This window comes from Hyperoodon ampullatus (assembly GCF_949752795.1).
Source record: "Hyperoodon ampullatus genome assembly, chromosome: 6".
Lineage (NCBI taxonomy): Eukaryota > Metazoa > Chordata > Mammalia > Artiodactyla > Ziphiidae > Hyperoodon > Hyperoodon ampullatus.
The window spans coordinates 84,699,793-84,717,446 of record NC_136919.1 but is presented as its reverse complement, the minus strand read 5'-3'; the positions used below and the strand labels follow the sequence as shown (position 1 = coordinate 84,717,446).

The 17,654-nt window shown below is 45.9% G+C and overlaps 1 protein-coding gene across 1 annotated transcript in view; it reads left to right on the top strand.

Annotated features, from left to right (window-relative positions):
• GNA14 (G protein subunit alpha 14) overlaps positions 1-17,115 on the top strand; it is a gene marked incomplete at both ends in the record, with an annotated part of 196,951 nt that extends 179,836 nt beyond the window's left edge. Inside the window, 5 exons of the mRNA XM_079705895.1 lie at positions 8,861-9,015; positions 11,601-11,729; positions 13,125-13,254; positions 15,785-15,938; positions 16,925-17,115. Of these exons, the coding sequence (XP_079562021.1) occupies positions 8,861-9,015; positions 11,601-11,729; positions 13,125-13,254; positions 15,785-15,938; positions 16,925-17,115 (759 nt within the window). The remainder of the gene's footprint in view (positions 1-8,860; positions 9,016-11,600; positions 11,730-13,124; positions 13,255-15,784; positions 15,939-16,924) is intronic.
• Between the last annotated feature and the right edge of the window lie 539 nt (positions 17,116-17,654).

The following is a 17,654-nucleotide window of genomic DNA, read 5'->3' as shown; positions in this document are numbered from 1 at the left end:
TAGGGACAGAAAATCCCAACCTGCTGCATAACGTGACCATGTTATATGTGACCTCTGGGCACATGCAGTTAAAAGGGCCTAAAACAAATGATTTTCTGAGAGGCAGCTTCCATTGGACCAATATACTCATTTCTTTCTGGGGGGTGCAGAGCGGGGTGTGGGCTATACCTTGAATATATTCAGGACCCTGGCACCTGAGGGAGTTCAGGTGCTTTCCAAAGCATCTCAGGGGAAGGAATGTTGTGTGAAAGGTGATATAGCAAAGAACTGGTCTGGTCCCTGCACATTCACGGTGCTGCCTTTAACAAGCACACTCAGGGATCCACACTCATGAGTACACGAAAGGTGGACACAGCCCTTCTCTTTACAAATATCAGGCCACCTCTGGTGGGAAATCTTAGCCCATCCTCTCACTCATCCGCAGTTGAAATTGTCTCCCTTTCTTTGGTCTCTTAGCATCTGTGTGTGGATCTGTAAGTTTGGAACCCTCAAGGGCAGGGCCACAGTCCTCTTTATATTCCCAGAAGCAGGCCTGGATCTAGCATGGAGCAGGCATGTGATACTGTGCACTGAATGATGATTGAGTCTGGCTGCCAGTGCCTCGCTGAGTTTGGGTCCATTTCGGTCAACCCAACTGAGGCCTAAACTGTTACCATCACCTAGACCTAAGGTTATAGGGTATTTTGCCCCTAAAGAGAATTGAATGGACCAGCATGGAAGATTCCTGATTTGATCAGGAAGTCAGTCACTCAGAGCGATGTGAAATAATGGATTCGTTTTAGGGATTGTGCTGTATGTAGCTGTTGGAGCCGTGAAGAAGACGTTGGAACTGCCTCTGCATATCTGGTGTTTGGGTAGCAGGGCTGGTAGTTGGGGAGAAAAGCTGGATGTGAAGGAGCCAGAGCAAAGGCAAACTGGAGCCTACAGAGACAGACCGGAACCCGTGAAGGCAGATGGACCCCACAGGGACTAACTGGAACTTGCATCTGCCACTCACATCTCTGTGTTGACAGTGCAGGTGACTTGCAGCAGAAACTGGCATCCTTTGCTGTGGACCTGCATGTATGTCTGCCCCAGGATGTGGAGAAGTTGAATGACAAGGTCCAAGTGGGAGCTAGGGGTGCTGAGGCCCAGCTGCTGCACAACCCCCATCAGTGAGGTTGACCAGAAGACCAGTCACAGTATATATATGTGTGTGTGTGTGCGCGCGCATTTGTACTAAAGCAGAGCTCTGACCTTCAGAGCACCACGGCTGCTGTTTCTCCCCTGACTCCCAGATCCCTTTCAAATTTCTCTTGTAGCAGATCCTAACCCAGAATCATACAGGGAAGGGAGCGCTGGTAAATGTCCTAACAGCTTCGCCAAGTTGACACAGTGTAAGGCCAAAGATTCTATCTCTCAGCTGCGTTATTAACACTCATTGTAGCTTTGGATGTTTGTGCCAAAGTAATTTATGGCAGGACTCTTTGGAAAGAGCCTTTTAAGTTAAACCCACTGAAATTTTGACTGACAGGAAAAAATAAAGTAACTTGGCTTTTCATGCCAACACCTTGTGGCCAGTGAATTCTGTTATTTATTTTTGTTGGAGAAAAGATAAGGAGAAAGAGGAAGACAAAGATTGGAGTAGAAATAAAGATTTCTTTTGAATCTTGAATTGGGTTAGAAAAGCTTACTTCCCATTCTGAGTGTGGTGGAAGATTGCCTTTCTATGAGGAGAAATCTAGGTAGCTTTAGAACAGTGGTTAAATATTCAGATGCCTGAACAGTGGGTCGGCTGGGCTGGTGGCAATGGTGGCATCCCTGCTGGAGCCAAGAGTTGCTAAAGAAATGGGAATTAGAAAGTGATCAAAAGAAGCTGGAAAACCAATTTTTTTTAAATGTGAAATCTCAAATTAATGGTCATTTTTGTAACTCTTCTTGGTGTGCTTGAAAAAAGTATATATTCTAGTTATTTTGAATATAGGGCTCTACATGTGTCCATAAAGTCCAATTTGCTGATTATGTTTGAATTGTGTATATCTTTACTGAATTTTTTGTTTGTTCTATCAGCTACTGAGAGAGGTATGTTTCAGTTTCCTGTAAGATGAAGATTTGTCCATTTCACCATTTAGATCTTAGAGATTTTTTTCTTATATTTATATTTTAAGCCTATGTTATTAGCTGCACAGAACTTTAGAACTGTTATGTCTTTCTGAGCCTTTTTGTCATTTGAAATATCTCTATCTCCAGTTATACTTTTAACCTTAAAGTCTACTTTCTTCCCCCAGCTTTACTGAGGTATAATTAACAAATAAACCTTAAGGTCTATTTTTATGATAATAGATTCCTCCTTCCTCTGGGTTACTGTTTGCATGGTATATCTTTTTGCATCTTTTTACTTGTCACCTCTTTTTTGGAGTTGTCTTATCTTCTTATGCTTGGTTCTTTTTGTTAGTGTGCTGGACATGCATGAAAAAATAATTCGAGGGTGAGGAAGATGCAATCTTCCAAGCTTCAAAAAGAAATGTTCTTTTCTTCTGCCAGGTGTCTGGGGATACTAATTTCTGATATTGTGGTGATTCCGAGCTGAGCTGCAAGTCACTAAGAGGTACCCCTTGGACCCCAGCCCAGAGCCAGAGGGCTTCTAAGGGCCTTTTGCTCTTGCTAACTTTGATCCCAGTCACCCTCGTCCTGTAATATTGAAAAAGGAGCTGCTCAACCTCACACTGCTCCTTCTAGAACAAGCAGAAGCCCCAGGGAGAAAGGTTTCCCAAATGCTGGCTCAACTCCTTGGATGCCACCCTACCCTACACTCTGGCCCAGCAATTACTTACTTGTTCATTAGTTTCCTGATTTTTCTTGAGCATACTTCTGAAAATATTTTGTCCACCATCTCTAGCTATCCTGAGTGGAAGAGTTGATCTAAATGTCCTAGTCTTCCTTTACCAGAAGCAGAAGTTCCTTGTTTTTTTTTATAGAAAACATTCCTTTCTCTAGCATAGTTTACCAGCATTTTCTTTATAACACAATTTTTGAGATGCTTTCAAAGCTGATCGTTATGGAGCACTGAAATTTTACTTCCTAATTTTAGTTTGATAGAATATGTAGTGGAGTTCTGGATCTTGATGTAGATGTTAAAACAAGGAGGAGTGATTGTGTGAAAATCAGAAATATTATGTTACGGGGAACTTTCATTTTTAATCATTTTATTTTAATCTCATTTGTTTTTACAAAGCTTTTGAGGTACTGCATATGATAGTAGACACTTGAAATAGTATTAAATTAGGCTTTTATTATCTAGAATATGTTAATGAATAAAGGTTTTAAAGAAAATGATTAAGTATCTGATGAAAGAACAGGAACAACAGTCTCCCCTAGTCAGTGAGAAGGCTCTGGGCCCTGCAGTGCTGGGCGGTTAATGGTGTAGGGGCTCCCCCTGTGAGGACCTGGTGGAGAATGGGGCTTCCCACTGGGCCCTGGATTCCAGCCAGAGGGGCTTGCTGGGCTCGACAACGACTGTCACCCAGGGGGCCGGGGATCCAAGTGTGAAGCCAGCAAGGCGACACTTCAAAAGCAGCTCCTTCCACTGTCACCCTGGGAATTACTGAGTGAAACACACATGTAGGACATCTGGTTTCTGTGTTCTTCTTTCTTCAGAGCAGTGAAAATGGTGCTTTTGTCTGAGAAAGGAAGAGAGGAAAAGCCAGATGTGAGCTCAGTGTTTGAGAAACTGTTTGTGTTTCTGCATCTGCTGAAATTTGCTCCAGTAATATTTACTGCTTTGTGATTTTTCTTTTCAAAGAAATATATGAGTTAGGCAGTTTCAGTTCAATATGCTCCTCTAGCCCGAGGACCTTTCCATGAACTACAGACCCATTTTATTCATCTGCTTCCTGGATTTCTCCACTTAGATGTCAGCCCCCTCAGACTCAACCTGTCCCCTGCCCAAATCATAACATTTCCCTAAATCTGATCCTCTGAGAACATTTCTTCTCTCTTTCCAGGAGATGAAAAAGCCCAACTACCTGACACCAAATTTTCCCCACTATATAAGGGCTCCCTGCTCTCAGACGGTGTGCACTGTAGAAGTGGTTTGAACATAACGATAAAAATGCTCACACTCTGTGTATGAAACTATTTAGCCAAGTCAGAGGAAAATCTGCACAAAACCCCACTTTTTAAAAACACACATTGTTAACATGTAGAAGTCATTCATCTCATATTTCAATACAATTTATTTAAAAACCAGGTCACCCTCTTCCTCATTCCTCTCTGCCCTTTGTAATATTTGCCCCTGGAACATCCTCTGGGGGCTCGGCTGTGCCACTCTCTCCACCAGCCATCCTTGTGATGACTTGTGACTAAAGAACACATTCTTGTCAGGCCATTCTTGATCAGAGTAACACAAATGGCTCCTCTGACTGCAGAGCCTTTCCAGATAGATGGAGACTAAAGGGACAACCAAATGCAATATGTGAGCCTAGATTGGGCAGATAAAGGACCTTTATGGGACAACTGTCAAACTTTGGTTAGGTCTGAGGAGTAGACCACAATATTGTGTCAGTGTTAGTTTCCTGATTTTGATCTTTATATATGATTATATATGTCTTTTTTTTTTTTTTTTTGCGGTACACGGGCCTCTCACTGTTGTGGCCTCTCCCATTGCAGAACACAGGCTCCGGATGCGCAGGCTCAGCGGCCATGGCTCATGGGCCTAGCCGCTCCGCGGCATGTGGGATCTTCCCAGACCGGGGCACGAACCCGAGTCCCCTGTATCGGCAGGCGGACTCTCAACCACTGCGCCACCAGGGAAGCCCCTATATATGTCTTTTTTTAAAATTTTTATTTATTTTTGGCTGCTTTGGGTCTTCGTTGCTGTGCGTGGGCTTTCTCTAGTTGTGGCGAGCGGGGGCTACTCTTCCCTGTGGTATGCGGGCTTCTCACTGCTGTGGCTTCTCTTGTTGCAGAGCACGGGCTCTAGGCACACGGGCTCAGTAGTTGTGGCATGCGGGCTCAGTAGTTGTGGTACACGGGCTTAGTTGCTGTGCAGCATGTGGGATCTTCCTGGACCAGGGCTCAAACCCATGTCCCCTGCATTGGCAGACGGATTCTTAACCAGTGCGCCACCAGGGAAGTTCTATATGTCTGTTTTTAGGAAATAACACTGAAGTCTTTAGAGATAAAGAGGCATTGTGTCTGCAGTTTCCCTTCAGATATTTCCAGAGAAAAATATATGTGTGAGTTATGTGTGCAGGTGTGGGTGTGTGTATGAACACATGTGGAGGAAGTGGGGAGAATGATAAAACAAGGTAGGAAATTATGAACATTTGGGCAATCTGGAAAGGCAGAGATGAACTCTTTGTACCATGTTCCCCACCTTTTCCCAAGTCTTAAATTATTTCAAAATAAGAGGTTTAAAAAAATTGATCCAGGGCTTCCCTGGTGGTGCAGTGGTTGAGAATCCGCCTGCCAATGCAGGGGACACGGGTTTGAGCCCTGGTCTGGGAAGACCCCACATGCCACGGAGCAACTGGGCCCGTGAGCCACAACTACTGAGCCTGCGTGTCTGGAGCCTGTGCTCCGCAACAAGAGAGGCAACGATAGTGAGAGGCTCACGCACCGCAATGAAGAGTGGCCCTCGCTCACCACAACTAGAGAAAGCCCTCGCACAGAAACAAAGAACCAACACAGCCAAAAAAAACAAAAAACAAAAAAGAACACTTAAAAAAAAAAAATTGATCCAGATAGGTGGGAGAGCTAACCAGGAGCAGCCAAAGACGGACAGGAGACCTCTGGACTTGGAATCCTTCCGGCTGCCTTAAGTCTAGTCTGTTCCAAACCAAAGTCCCAATTGTTGGGTCTTTAAGGAGCCTCTGTTCTCCTCTTCTTTCAAGCAAGATTCCGTCCAAATCCCCTCGCTGGTCTGAACAGACAGTATGTTTTTTTCACCTGGCTGAATTCCCCTGGTTACCTGAAATCCCAGGTCTATGTCTTTTCCCCAAATTCCACCTCTCCCCCAAGAAGCCTATGTAGAAGCCTGTATTCCTCTCTAATATCTCACTGGGATCCACTTTTTCTATCTACTGGAAGAGCCAAACACTGGGTTTATCCATTGCAACATGTATCAGTCAGGATAGAGTGGGTTATGCTGCAGTAACAAACTTCCCCCAAAGTGTAGCTTACTTAATAAGAGTTGATTTCTCACTCATGCTCCATATGCAGTATGGTGTGTTAGCTCATTATTGTCACTCAGGAAGCCTGGCTGATGGAGGCTCCATCTTATCCCATGGTAATCACCACAGTAGATACAAAAGGCAATGTGGTGAATTACTCACTGGTTCTTTAAAGTTTCTTCCTAAAAGAGACAGATGTTGCTTCCACTTACGTTTCCTTCACCACAGAGTACAGTACTTCATTGCCTTTGTGAGGAGGAGAGGTAGAAATATTTGTAACATCTGGTGATTCTCACAGGGCTACCTCTCAGCAGGTAAGCTGAATTTAACAGTTACGTGTAGAAAAGCAACACAAGAGGCCTGCCTTGTGTTGCTGACAAGCAACAACCTTGTGTTGCTGACAAGCAACAAGCAAAGATGCTGACTATACCAGGGGCAGAGTGGCTAAGACCAATTGGCCAAGAGTCAGCAGAGCCTTTCCTCCACTAGGGAAGCTTTTCGGTCTCCCAGCTCCTCTGTGTTCCCACCGTGCCCGGCACAGGCTTCCACCATCCTGCTCTAGTGTTCTTTCACTGTTATTTTCCCGTGGTTATCCATCTGTTAGAGAGATACAGTTTTATGTGCACCACAGATGTTTATTGGGTACCTGCATCCATAGAGGCCACCTGTTATTTGCCAGGCACTGCACGAGGTTCTGGGATGTAAGGATAAGTAAGACATTGGCTCTGCCCTTGTGGCATTTCCTGACTTGTCATGAAGATGGGAAAACAGATCATTCAGAGCTACGCCCAGGTTAGTGCCCACACCACGCCTGGTGTGGCCAAATGGGGTATCCTGGGAAGCTCTGTCATCCTCATCCTCCAGTGGAGACCATCTGACCATATTTGGGAGGTGGGAGAGTGGCGAGAGGAGGGGGGGAAGTGGGAGACAGCCCCCCTGCTCCAGTGAGACACTGTCCACGTTCTCCATTTATTGTTCTCTCTAACAATAGGGCACATGGCACAAAATGTGCCACTGGGCAGGATTAGAAGTCCTGATGTGTAAGGGCTGTCACTGTGTCCTGCTTTGGCAAACAAGAAATATTTATTAGGCATCTATTGCAATAATAAGGCGAGTTCTGCTTACATTTGGGTGATACTTTATAAATCAGGTTCCCATTGAAAATCATTGGCTCCTCTTACAAATGACGATGCTGAGGCGGGGAACCTATTGGGTTCCTTAAAAGTCCCGACTGAACTACTTAGAATTCAGGGTCCTGATTCCCCGCCCAGGCACTTGCCACTAACCCATACTGCCTAGACCTTGTTTGAGACTCTGCAAAGATCCTCTACCTGCCTGAGGATCCCACAGTCTAGGGGAAGAGTTTGTACTCCCTCTTGATGGATGTAGGGCAAAGATGTGTTGATTGAATCACAGCCCTTGGTTTTTCCCTGAGTCAAGTGAATCTATAAGATCTCCCTTTCCTCCAGTCTCCTGTTGGGTTTCATGATGAGAAATGCAAGATAAGAGTGACTTTTCAAGGGGTGCAGGAGATCAGAGCTGCCAAAGGATGCTTTGCTGACTCACAGCTGCCAGTGCATGATGTAATTGCTGTGAGATACAGCAAGATGGGAGAGGGAAGAGGAGGCCGGGCTCCTGTCTCCCTCAGCAGGATTCTCTTGTTTGCTGCAACTTGCAGCCAGGGATGGGATGCTGAGTCTCTGGGGCCAACACACGGATGTGTTGCGGATACAGGCCAGTCTTATCATTTCTATTTGCTAAGGTTTGGAAAGATTTCTGGCCTCTGGCTTGCCTTCTGTTGATGAGATGATATATGTAGAGCCCTGAGCACATAGTAGGTGGGTAATAAATGATAACTGCTGTAACAGTAATAATTACAGCAATAATGATCTTAACAGTTACTGGAATAAAGCAGTAGTATTAGAGCAATAATAATTTAGTGACGGAATAGTAAACATAATATTAGAGCAGTCAGTGGCCTGCTGTGAGGGTTCTGCTGGGTGTGGTCCACCCAGTGGGAGAGAGTTTTATTAGTGATGCTGATAATAAAAAGCAGACTGTGTGAGAACTCTCTGTACTTTCCTCTCTGTTTTGCTCTGAACTTAAAACTGCTCTAAAAAGTAAAGTCTATTAAAACATCTTTTAAAAAATAAAAGGAAGAGAAAGAAAGCCGACTGGTGATTGTTGGTGGTGTTATTTTTCAATGCTCTGAAGACGACGCACTCCTTTATTTCCTGCACTGGGGTGGACCCGCTTACCCCACCCTTGGTATGCCACTAACAATAATGTTACTTTTAAATTGTTCCATTGGCTATGCACGTATTCAAATGAGTTGCATGTTAATGAGGAGGTAATGTTTGTTAGTACGATGATAATCAATGATCAATCGGTCAGTGTTTCTCTGTTCACAACTGGGTGTTGAATGCTGGTGAAACTGGCCCCCAGGGTACTGCTGGGACCGAAGGCCACAGGCCTTGGGCCTTCTCTGGCGCTCTCCACTGAGTTAAGCAGCCACATCATCTCTACCCAATGAGGCTGCAACTGAGTGGCTTGGCTGTGAGCAGCTCTTCTGGAGAGCACCCACCACACCCTAGCATCTAGGGACATCTTCCCTAATCCACGGACCAGGGCAGGTCTTGTCCCCAAGTCATCAATATGTTGGCTTCCTTTCCTTTGCCTAATGAAAGGTTCTCTTTTCCTTTGAGCAGGAAAATGCCCATCTGATCAGAGAAGTGGACATAGACAAGGTCTCCGCTCTCTCCAGGGACCAGGTGGAGGCCATCAAGCAGCTCTGGCAGGACCCGGGAATCCAGGAATGTTATGACAGGAGGAGGGAGTACCAGCTGTCAGACTCTGCCAGATAGTGAGTACAGAGCCCCAGGCTGTGGCCACCCAGGGTGCTTTCAGGCAAGCATGGCCACACTTCAAGGGGGGAGAAATGAGCTACTTGCTAAAATGAGGCACCCGGGGGCCACACTACCTCCTTTCTGCTCGTCTGTATCCCACTCTGACTTTCGGGTGCCTCTCTTCCCACCTCCTGAAATCTTCAGTCCCCCTGTGGAGCCCCAGATCGCTCTCCCTGCCCATATCTACCTTTCCTCGTCAAGTTCTAAGCCTCCGTCCTTTTCAATGAGAGGGTAAGTCAAATGTGGGCTTCCCTTGGTGGGACTGATCTCATTTGGGGTGCTGAAACTATCTGATTTAAACCAGGACTACATCTGCTTCTGGCTTCTACTTCCCCCTCTCCATATCCCTCTGCCTTCTGGGTTCCTGATCAGTAGACAGCAGGTCCAAATGCCCTAAAATCTAAAATCAGAGTTTAGAAGCGCAGTGCAATACACCCGTCAGTGGCTGATCTGGTGCTGCCCTCTAGTGGGCGAGATAGGCTCTGCGGGCCCAGCCATGGAGAAAGCTCAGTCCGGGAGCCCTTTGTTTGCTTACACATTATATTTGGGATCCATAAGGCTCTAGTTTTAAATCAGTAATCCATTGCGTGCACACTCTCCGACAGAGATCACAGGGTTTGATTTTATTAAGAATTTCCCAAGGCAGTGCCTCCATCAGCCAGATCACTGGGCAAATAGTTGTCATGGTCCTTCTTGAAGGGGTGAGGATTCCTGCTTCTGCAACTCAGCTCCTTTCCTCTTGCCCTGTGTCATTTCCGCCCTCTGAAGGCCCTGGAATCCTTTCCCCAGACACATCCCCTCCTCTTCAGGTGCTGTCATTGCCCTCCAAGCTGGTGTGGGTGGGTAATTCACCCATCATCTGGACAAGCCAGCGGGCAGAAAAGGAAACCAGAATCTTACCTCCTTAGTTTCACTAGCCTCCCTTTGGCATTTGTCCCAGGCTGAGTGTTGAGTGACATTAATCCAGGTTAGCACAACCAATCTGAGTACAGGAACATTTAGGTCCAACACAGCAGCAAAGGAGGAAAAGGAAGTAAAATAAGCCCTGATAACGTCGTTGGATCAGCATAGAAGACAGCTGGCAGGAAGGAAGGCCGTGTCCCCAGGAGGAGGGCAGACTGCCTTTGACAGCTGGGGAGCCAGGGATGGTTCCAAGTCAGCCAGGGCATCCCTGGCCCTTCCCTGGGACAGCCTGTGTCATTTGCTTCTGTGAAGGCCCTGGGGAGTGGCTGGGGCTCTTGATGTAGATCAACTTGGAAAAGAGCCACTGGGCCTGCTGTAGAACTCAGTGGAGCCCTGAAAACTGGGGTAAGTCCACTGAGAAGAATGTGGGGAGTGGCTAGGGTGGTGGACAGAGCTGCAACAACAGAGAAATCGGCCCTCACAGACCCGGACAGTGCCCTGCCTTTGGAACTGACGAGACCCCCGGCACTTGGGCACTTCCTTGGTCCAGGTCAGTGGTTGTCATCCACTCTGCTGGTACTGTCTGCTTATTTGGACAGGCATTCATTTCACAAAAATGTTGTGTGTGTCTGCTGTGTGCCAGGCACTGAGGTAAGGGCTACAGGTACAACTGGTGCTCTCTGCCCTGAAGGAACATACAGTCTGGTGGTACAAGACAGGTGTAAATCAAAATATCACAAACAGAAGTCCATGACGATAAGCCCTGGGGCCATGCATGGGGGTGTGGGTCACAGAAGGCTGACCCAGTGGTTTGCTTCCTGCGCTGAGGGCTGCACAGGAATAGGGTTTTCCTGTTACCTCTTGGCTCCCCTTCAGGCCACATGTTCAGCGCCAGCAGACCTAGGTGAGCTCTGCCTGTAAGGGGGTAGGTGAGGGGTGGGGGGGGTGGGTGATAAGGCAGGGCCACCTCTGTTTGCAGGGGGCTCCAAGTCACCAACGCCGTCATTGGCCAGGGCCTCAGCTATTTACGCAAAAGTGCCTCTTTAAAAGGCCTTAAGGTTAAAAAAAAGTAGTGTCCTCTTGTTTTACCACAGAAAAAGTGACAATGTCTTAAGCTTAGGGCTTTAATATTTGGCCAAAAATAATCCAAGACAAGCTCTGGGTTATTTTAGGTGTTCAATTTCCCAGTGTAACAAGGAACTTTTTCTCATTTTGAGAGGACTTCCCATTGGACTAACTCATTGAGCCAAGTGTCCAAGAACAGCATCTACATTCTGTAATGTTCTTGGATGAGGGCGTGTGGGAGGGAGAAGGACCTTTGGAGAGAGGAGGACACGTGAGCTGTCAGAGGGCCTGTTCCAACCTCCTAACCTCCTCCTCCTGTGGCCCCGCTGGCTCCCTCACTGGCCAGAGTGATGGAGCTGAGAACCAGAAGGAAGAGAGGCGAGATCTGCACATTTCCCAGAAGGCTCACAAAGGCTTCTGATCCATAGTCTCTCCACACAGTTGTAGGAGGGCTGGAGTGTTGGCTCTCACGGAAGTCACTGATGAATCCGTGAATCTGAGTAGGGTCACTGTGAGCTGGGGTGACTTCCTGGAGGGGCATCTCCCTTCTCAGCCTCTTGTCCCTTAACACCAGTTACCTGACTGACATCGACCGGATCGCCATGCCGTCGTTCGTGCCAACGCAGCAAGACGTGCTTCGTGTCCGAGTGCCCACAACCGGCATCATCGAGTACCCATTTGATTTGGAAAACATCATCTTTCGGTAAGTCTGTCGCCCCGACATAGTCCGTTAAGAATCTGTCCAGGCTTGGAAGTCCCCAAATGGAGTCTTAAATGTGTTACTGCTAAAAGGGCTTCCATCTCTTAGGGCAATATTGGCCCTCTCCATCACAGGGTATTTAGAATTGTGGTTGGTCTTAAGTCCTACAGTGGAGAGGAAACCACCTTTCTATTCCCCTTAGAGAAGAAGAGACTCCCTACTGAAGTCTGGAATGATTCTTATGTGTAAAACACACACACACACACACACACACACACACAGATGTATATTTCTGTAACCCACAGATTGAAGATACTGTTGAATATTTCTCTTCCCTTCTAGTCTCTTCTCCAAGATTTATCACTGCAGATTTCAAAGGACTTTTATATCTGTTAGTTCCCTTGTTCCTCCTAATAATTGGTACACACGCTTGTCTAGTTGAGACAGCGTAAGTACAGTCCTGCCGTGTCCAGGTCCTGTCCGTACCCCAACTGCATCTCAGTGCTTCTGGAGCACTGTCATGTCGGGGGAGCCCTCTGATCGAGCCCCTTGATATTCTGCATCTCTGCAAGCACATGCCCTATGCCTGTGTGCCCATAAATTTATCCAAACCTTTTCAGAATCAACTGCTACTTGCAACTTCCAAAACCTGAATCTGGTCCACAGATGTATTCTCTTTAGCCCACTTGACGTTTAAAAACATTTTTGAGCCAATATTTATAAAGATTGGGCTATTTTGCTTAAAACATTTGCTATCTCTTGGTAAGTTGGGGGATAGTTTCTCTTGAAAAGTTGGTGGATCTGGTCCAATAGCGAGCCTGCGTCTTTGTCCTGCTGCAGTTGCTGCAGTGCTGTAGCAGCCATCCCTTTAGACAGGGCCCAGCACTCTTGAAGTACATGCTTTTCTACTCTAGAGAGGCCCCTTGGACTCATTTCCATAAGCTGGTGGCATCCAGCTAATGCAGAAAGGATTTGTAGATTAACTGGAGGAGCCAGTGAAACAAGAAGCGGGAGGGTTGGAAGGAAGCCCAGTGGTCCTGAAGCCTGCCTGCCTGCATTTCTACTCTTTTGTGTCTGGTGTCCTGGCACCCTCTGGTGGTTAGGGCAATGCCCAAGTGGATGCTTGAGCTTTCTGCCTGGACTATTGCAGCAGCTTCCTAACCAGTGTCTCCAAGCAGGCTCCACCTGAGTGACCTCGGCACGCATCTTTAGTAACTTCACTTACATTCTGGGCCTCCTTTGCTAGGAAACATCCAGTGGTTCCTCATTGCCTAAAGTAGCAGTGCTCAAACATTTTAATCTTAGGATCCCTCTTTATTCTTAAAAATTACTGAGGACCCTAAAGAGTGTGATTTCCATGTCCTTTCCCCCAAAGAGTCATATGTTTCTGTTGAACAGGATGGTGGATGTTGGTGGCCAGCGATCTGAAAGACGGAAATGGATTCACTGCTTTGAGAGTGTCACCTCCATTATTTTTTTGGTTGCTCTGAGTGAATACGACCAGGTCCTGGCTGAGTGTGACAATGAGGTATGCTGGGTGAGGAATTCAGTTAGCTGCGGAAGACAGAAACCTATTTCTGCAGTTTGCAAGAAGCCAGCCAGCTCTGGCATTAGACCCTATCCCTTAGGTTAAATCGCCTCGCTCTGCAAAGTGAAGTCTGTGGGCTAACAGCACAGGCGTCACCTGGGTGCTTGTTAGAAATGCACACCTTATGAATCAACCCAGACCGAATAAATCAGGATCTTTAAGATCCCAGGTAATTTGAGAATCACTAACCTAGAATCCTGGTTCTTAAACTTAGGTGTACACTAAAATCCCCAAGGGACCTTAAAGAAAAACCTGGCAGCTGGGGCCAACCCCAGAGATTAATTTAATTGGTGCTGTGTGTGGCCTGAGCTTGGGGATCTAATCTAATGCACTACAAAGGGTAGAGCCACTCAAAACCATGGGTCTCAGCCTTGGCTGCGTATTTAAAAAAAAAAAAAAATCTTTAGGACCCTATAGTAAAGATTCCTATTTCCTGGTTTTGAGTTGGGGGTATCTTCACTAAGCCCCCTGGGGATGTTAATATACAGCCAAAGTTGAACAACACTATTTCTAATAAACTTCGTCTGAGAACAGGCTTCCCAGCCTCCATGGCACCCCCAAATTAGGTCCCTAGCTGAGTTGGCATGGGGAGTGTTGCCATATGCTTGGAGCTGTCCTGGGCCTGCCTGGGATAGCATCTGCCCTTTGCTTCCCCTGGAAGGGACTTGCTCAGGGCAGCTGGGACTGATCCACCCCAGTCAGGCATTCAGTGTCCTCTGCAGAGTGGCCATGACGCTGGCTGGGTGAACTCCGTTAGCTGGATCTGCCTGGAAAGTGAGGGGAACCATCGCAATCACTTCTTTGTGAGGTTGGGGGTATTTTCTGTGTGATAACCATTGTCTTTTCCCCGACCCTTTGCACAAGACCTCTTGACCTTTTACAATAGAAATATCTCTTGCTTGTAGGGCATGAAAGTAAATCAATAAAGAATTCTTTCCAGGATTAGGCAGTAATTATGAACAGATTCTATCTGGTATTTCTTGAGAGCAGACATTTCTCTGAGGAGCACAGTTACATTAGCTTATTAGTGGAGGATTAGCCCATTTACTAGTGTCACTGTGCAAAGAAGAATAGAAATCTTGGCGGCTGCCCAGCTCTTCCAGTGGAGAGATTTTTTTTAAAAAGCAAAGGTATTGAGTTACCAATATGAAAAATTAGCTCCAAATTTGTCTCAGGAATTACCTAGGACATTTCTCGGGAAACTCAAACATTAGTCAGGTGCGCCAGGGGTAAGTACCTTACCCTGATGTGCCTAGAAATTAAATATTTTCTCCTCTCTGAAAAATCCTAGGTATCTGGGGGAAAAAATCCTAGGTTGCCACTCCAGACTTTTCCATCCTAGTTGTAGATGTGTGTTGCATCCACGCACTATGCTGTATAGGAATTGTTTTTTCATATGTTGTATTTCCTTGGAGATCATTATTGATAAGATTATAATAAATTTTAAAGAAGCTTTAAAAAGAAGTGAGATGTTACCTTTCTGGTAGTAAAGTCCAGAATTGATCTCCAGAAGCGTACTGCGTAGGATAATGGGCCCAGGAGTTGGGAGTTGTAGGAATAGAAATTTAGGGCGTGTCCCTCTGGAGCCGGTGCACTGGGCTTTCGTGTTTCTCAGTCTAAAGGAAGGAAGGAAAGTGTTTCTTTCCTCTTAGAAATACTTGAGAGCGGAATGCTAGCTAGAACAATTGTTTGTCACCAGATAAGATCTGTATGTGCCCTGTCTGCTCTCCATAAATTAGGATCATTTAATCTTTTCTTGCCAGTGTCTAATGGCCAGAAATGATTACTGTCCTTCTACATAGCTTCCACTAGATTGTACTATTATACAGTCTTGGAAAAGTACTTAAATTTTGTGAACAATAGCATGCCCACCGATAAAATGGGGACCCTTTCCCCTTGGGGAGCTCGCTTGTGTTACACACGTGTCAAGCATGGTGCAGGGCAGGTGCTCAGGAGCGTTAGTTCCCTTCTCTGCCAGCATCCAGCATTCCTAAGGGCGGTGGCCCTGCCGGAAGAGCCTTCCTTCCTCTCATTGTCACCGGCCTCCCAACACCCAGCCTGGAAGCCCACACCCAATTAAAGTGTGTCTCAGGTCGGTCTGCAGCTCTGCACTGGCCCCACTTGGTAATCCCAGTAATTATACACAGAAAACTTCCGTCAACTATGGGTTTGAACCTTCTTTTTCCAAGTTGCACAGAAACCTTTTTTATATCCTTATGTGTTTTGGGGTCAGAGAAGAGTTTAGGTGCTACGGGAGAGGAGATCCGGAAGGGGGTGATTAATGAGAGGGTGGGGACCAGGGAAATAGCGGCTGGAGACCCCACTTGCTCAGCAGCCTCAGCAAGGACAGCGACCTGGAGACGGCAGCTGGGTAAGAGGAGGACAGATGGGTGGAGCCAGTGATTTGATATGTTGTTCCCAAAGTGCTGCTTTTCTTTCTAATTTATCCTAAGTCTTGTTTTTCACTTAGAACCGCATGGAAGAAAGCAAAGCCTTATTTAAAACCATCATCACCTACCCCTGGTTTCTGAACTCATCGGTGATTTTGTTTTTAAACAAGAAGGATCTTTTGGAAGAGAAAATCATGTACTCTCATCTAATTAGCTATTTTCCAGAATACACTGGTAAGTGTCCATCTTGCTGCCCTGGCCTCCCTGGCATCAGTTCAGAGCTCTCAGCATGGCTTATAGGGGCCTCCCTGATCTGTCTCTAATGGACTTTCTTACCATTCCCCACCTCTGAATGGAAGCTCCAGTTGAATCACTGTATGTTTTCACTTCAGCACCTCCGCACACGCCTCTCCCAATGCCTGGAATACACTGCCAGCTAACGCCACTTTGTTCTCTGAGACCCAGCTCAGGCACTTCCTCCTTTGGGAAGTCCACGCCCCTCATGCTCCCTTGGGGGCCTGGGCTTGCCTTGCTCTCTCTCGGCCTTCAGCTCTCACCCCAGTCAGATCCAGAGGGCAGAGACTGTGCCTGACTCACCCTTGCAGGACCAGTCAGAGCACCTGGCACTTCTGATGTGTAAGGTGAAGTGTGGCAGCCCTTTGCCAGACACAGGGTAGACGCTGAAGGTATCTATATGACCTATCCAAGGCAGAAGACTTTATGCCCTATTGCTAATTATTTCTGGTGCAGAAACATTACCAAGTTTGACATTGATATTTAGAGGAGTAGTATTTAAGCACTCTCCTTTTTCCCTTTATTCACCACGTTGCCATGTAGTATACACCTCTCAAGCTTTAGAGTCAGACTTGGGTGACTAGTTATGTTAGTCCCCATATTCTTTCTCTTTGCTCTCCTAGTTCACTTAAGAATTACGTCTTCAAAAGTGGTCCAAATCAGAAAATTAAATTAGGTCACTATTTTTCAACAAATCTCCTTAAAGTATGATTTTTAGATACCAGGGGACACTTTAAAATACTCTTTTGCAGGCTCATAATAAGGTGTAATAAAAATAGTGTCCCAGGTAAATGAGTCTCTAGAGAGAAGATGGCTCAAAGGAGGATTCCAAATAAGAACAAGAGTACATTGTAAATGATTTGGGGAGGACCTGGTGGTGAGTTGGGATCTTTCTTTTTTATTCCTCTAACTGCCTTCATGACTAGGACCAAAGCAAGATGTCAAAGCTGCCAGAGACTTTATCCTGAAGCTCTATCAAGATCAGAATCCTGACAAAGAGAAAGTCATCTATTCCCACTTCACATGTGCTACAGACACAGAGAATATCCGCTTTGTGTTTGCTGCTGTGAAAGACACAATTCTACAACTAAACCTGAGGGAATTCAACCTAGTTTAAAAGCTGCTGCCCACTCCTCACCCAGGCCAGAAAACCGGATTTGCAAGCTCCTCGTGTTTTTATTTGTGAGTGCTTCTGACATCACCCGGCCCAGCCCAGAGGCAGCACCAAGTCCATCATGCAGGCCACAGGGATGGGGATGGGTGATGGAGCTTGTAAGATATTTGAGTTTAGCAAAACTTTTTCAAAGTCTTTATTCCCAAATTGTTTTTACATTTCTTTTCTTGACTTTAGGCTGTAAGATTTTTGTGTAATTTTTGAATTTGATATTTTATAGAATTTTTAAGAACCACTGTGATTTACGATTTTGTTTTTTTTAATTGAAGTGTGTGTAAGAATCGCCGTTAAAAAATCACATAACAGAGGACTCAATTTATAGGTCATGCTTTGAGACCTCTAGGATTATCCTTTTTTTAACTAAATCTTGTAATTGAGTGTTTTTCTCTCTTCATGCTGAAGTATACCTTTAACATGCAACCAGAGACTTTTTTTTAAAAACAAACAGTTGGTTCTTCTTTGTGTTAACTTTCTAAGTCAAA